The 3,244-nt window shown below is 35.7% G+C and overlaps 1 protein-coding gene across 1 annotated transcript; it reads left to right on the top strand.

The window, feature by feature from the left end:
• Positions 1-249: 249 nt before the first annotated feature.
• On the top strand, positions 250-2,927 carry LOC108992316 (patatin-like protein 2). Its single transcript, XM_035685707.1, has 7 exons — positions 250-504; positions 692-873; positions 1,002-1,191; positions 1,312-1,473; positions 1,601-1,903; positions 2,014-2,186; positions 2,790-2,927. The coding sequence occupies exons 1-7, from the start codon at positions 370-372 to the stop codon at positions 2,878-2,880; spliced, it is 1,236 nt and encodes a 411-aa protein (XP_035541600.1). The 5' UTR covers positions 250-369; the 3' UTR covers positions 2,881-2,927.
• Positions 2,928-3,244: the final 317 nt, after the last annotated feature.

The following is a 3,244-nucleotide window of genomic DNA, read 5'->3' as shown; positions in this document are numbered from 1 at the left end:
GGTATATTGTATTCATGAACTTTATCAATTCTCCCATTGATTTGTTATGACATCAAGTTTAGTCCATTTTTAACATTATCCAAGGAAGCATGCCAAAGTTGGGTCAAAGTTGAAACACATTCATTGAATGACTTTCTTTTGGGGTTTGGTCCAATCCAATGACGCGCTTGAATATATCTTGAAAATTCAGAGGAGTCAGGACTATATATACCCCTATTCCTATCTAAGAATCGATCAGGATCTCAACTTACCACTTTTAAGCAAGCAGCTGCCTCTTGAAAGAATTCACAGTTTCTTTCCAAGTCTCAAAAACCAGGCCCTCCCCAGCCTCCTAATTATCTCTCTGTCCCTCGATTTCCCTAATCCCTAATGGAAGCAGAAAAAATTGTACCCCTACAGCCACCCACTTATGGAAATGTAATCACTGTTCTCAGCATTGATGGCGGAGGAATAAGAGGGCTTATCCCAGGAACCATCCTTGATTTCCTAGAATCTGAGTTTCAGGTCAGATATATACAGTAATATATATAATGTGTAATGCCTAGAGAATCCTCCATCCAATGTATCCTTCATTGCACTTTTATTCACTTTTCAAGCATGCACGCTGTATATATATGTATAAGCTAGCAGAAAGTTTCAGCATGCATGTAATCTTCTATCATTTTCACTGAATTGTTTGTGCATGGTGCAGAAGCTGGACGGGGAAGATGCAAGAATCGCAGATTATTTTGATGTGATTGCAGGGACAAGCACAGGCGGCCTTGTAACTGCCATGCTAACTGCTCCAAATGAAAAGAACAGACCTGTCTTTGCTGCTAAGGATATCAAGGACTTCTACTTAAACCATTGCCCTAAAATATTCCCACAAAACAAGTAAATTTAGAACTCATTTGAGATGAAACTGTACTTTTCATGAGGACAAAGCTTTCCACAAAACTGTACTACTTTTTCCATTCATTTTAGTTACTAAAACGAGTTACGTACTTTTTCCAAAATTGCAGTTTTCCGCTATTTCCAATTACTGCAAAGATGTTCAAAGCCCTTTCCGGACCCAAATACGATGGGAAGTATCTGCATAACCTTGTTAGGGAAAAACTTGGAAGTACAAGAATGCGTCAGACTTTGACTAATGTTGTCATCCCAACATTTGATCTCAAGCGACTGCAGCCAACCGTCTTCTCTAGCTATGAGGTTGAATATCATCTTCTCTTCAATTAGAGACTTCTAGCTGTTCTTATCCTCTCAATTAGGAAGTGATTGCAAATGATGGAATATTAAGATTCACTTTGGTTTCCTTCTTTTATGCACCAGGTAAAAAAAAACCCAAGCTTAGATGCCCTACTCTCAGATGTATGCATTGCAACCTCAGCTGCACCAACTTATCTTCCACCTTATTACTTCGAAACCAAAGACCCAGAAGGCAACGTCAGAGAATTCAACCTTACAGATGGTGGGGTTGCTGCTAATAATCCGGTATCTTTCAAGCTGTTTCAGATCCTACCTGATACCAATAATAGTAATTTTAGCATGTTTTTTTTTCCCAATGAAAAATATAATGCAAAGTACTGGTGTTAACCTGCTAAATTGGTGTCTTTTCCAGGCTTTACTTGCCATTGGTGAAGTGACCAAGGAGATCCTTAGAAGAAGTCCCGACTTCTTCCCTATAAAACCAATGGACTATGGCCGGTTTTTGGTCATATCATTAGGAACTGGCTCAAATAAAGACGAAGAGAAATACAAGGCTCGTGATGCAGCCAAGTGGGGCATACTAGACTGGTTAACCAGAGGTGGTTCCACCCCAATAATTGACGTATTTTCTCAAGCAAGTGCAGATATGGTTGACGTGTATCTCTGTCAGGTTTTCCAAGCCCTTCATTCTGAGAAAAGCTATCTGCGGATTCAGGTGTGTCATGTTTATTCAAATCCATATTTCCAGGATGAGTAGGCATGTTTTTATGCACTCGATTAACATGGGCATTGGGCATGTTTAATATTTGAATCAAAATAATGCAGGACGATACATTGAGTGGGGTAGTATCTTCTGTGGACGTTGCCACAACGAAGAACTTGGATGATCTTGTCAAAGTTGGAGAAGAATTGCTGAAACAACGGGTCTCTAGGGTGAATCTGGATACTGGCCTCTCTGAACCTACTAATAGTGAAACAAATGCAGAGGCTCTCGCAAGGTATATTACATGAGATGAAAATGATTTGTACAGTCTAGAGACCGTGCAAGTCTTCTTTAAAAAAATACGTCATAAAAAAAATTATGTTTTAATGGTGAACTCTACTTTTTTTTTAATAGGTCTGTTTGGTAACATAACTGTTGATCTTAAGTATTCTCAGTTATTTTCAGATATTTCATTCTCAAACGTAAAAACAAAAAACACTTTTCAATTTCAAATTTTTAAATTTTTTATCTAATTATTACAATTTTCTCAAACTCCAAAACAAAACACAAAAAACAATACTATGTTTTCAAATTTTCAAAAAAAAATTATATTAGAAAATTATTATCAAATAATTTTTTAATTTTATAATATTTTCATTCAATTTTTTTTCTCTCATTTTCCAAAACCCAATAAAATATATTAACTCGAACTATTTTACTACTATTAACAGATACTAAATATCCCAACGGGCATAAGAGTGCGCGAAATTTATACTCTCTAAAACTGTATTTAGCTAACATTACTCTTATATATATCGAAATTTTTTATTTTGGAGTTTCTTTTTGACATTAAGATATATATTAATAATGGAAAGAATAAAATATGTCTTTGCTGCAGGTTTGCACAACTTCTTTCCCAAGAGAGGCATCTTCGCCATGCTAGGTCTCCCGTTGCAAAAGTTAAAAGTCATGATAATCACAAATATTGATGATGTAACTTTTTAATAGGGTTTTGGCTTCCCTGTTCCTCTCGTTTCTGGCCACCCAATCAAACTTTCATATTGTCAACATGCATGCTTACCAAACCAGCAGTGGATTGTTCTTTTATATTATGAAGGTACTTATATAATATATATATATATATATATATTCTAATTATGACCAAAATAATGTGTTCGTTGCTGCATGGAAAGGATGCCACGTTAGCAAAAAAAAACTTGGCTATTAAATATAAAAAATAAAAATTGATCTATGTACAGTCACTTTTGTGTATACTCCTAGCGCACTCCATTAATGTGATTGAGTGCGTTGCTTTTCTTAATATAAAATAACTGTTTTGACTAATCATATTAG

Source organism: Juglans regia, chromosome 15 (assembly GCF_001411555.2).
Source record: "Juglans regia cultivar Chandler chromosome 15, Walnut 2.0, whole genome shotgun sequence".
NCBI lineage: Eukaryota > Viridiplantae > Streptophyta > Magnoliopsida > Fagales > Juglandaceae > Juglans > Juglans regia.
This window is presented reverse-complemented; position numbering and strand designations above follow the sequence as displayed.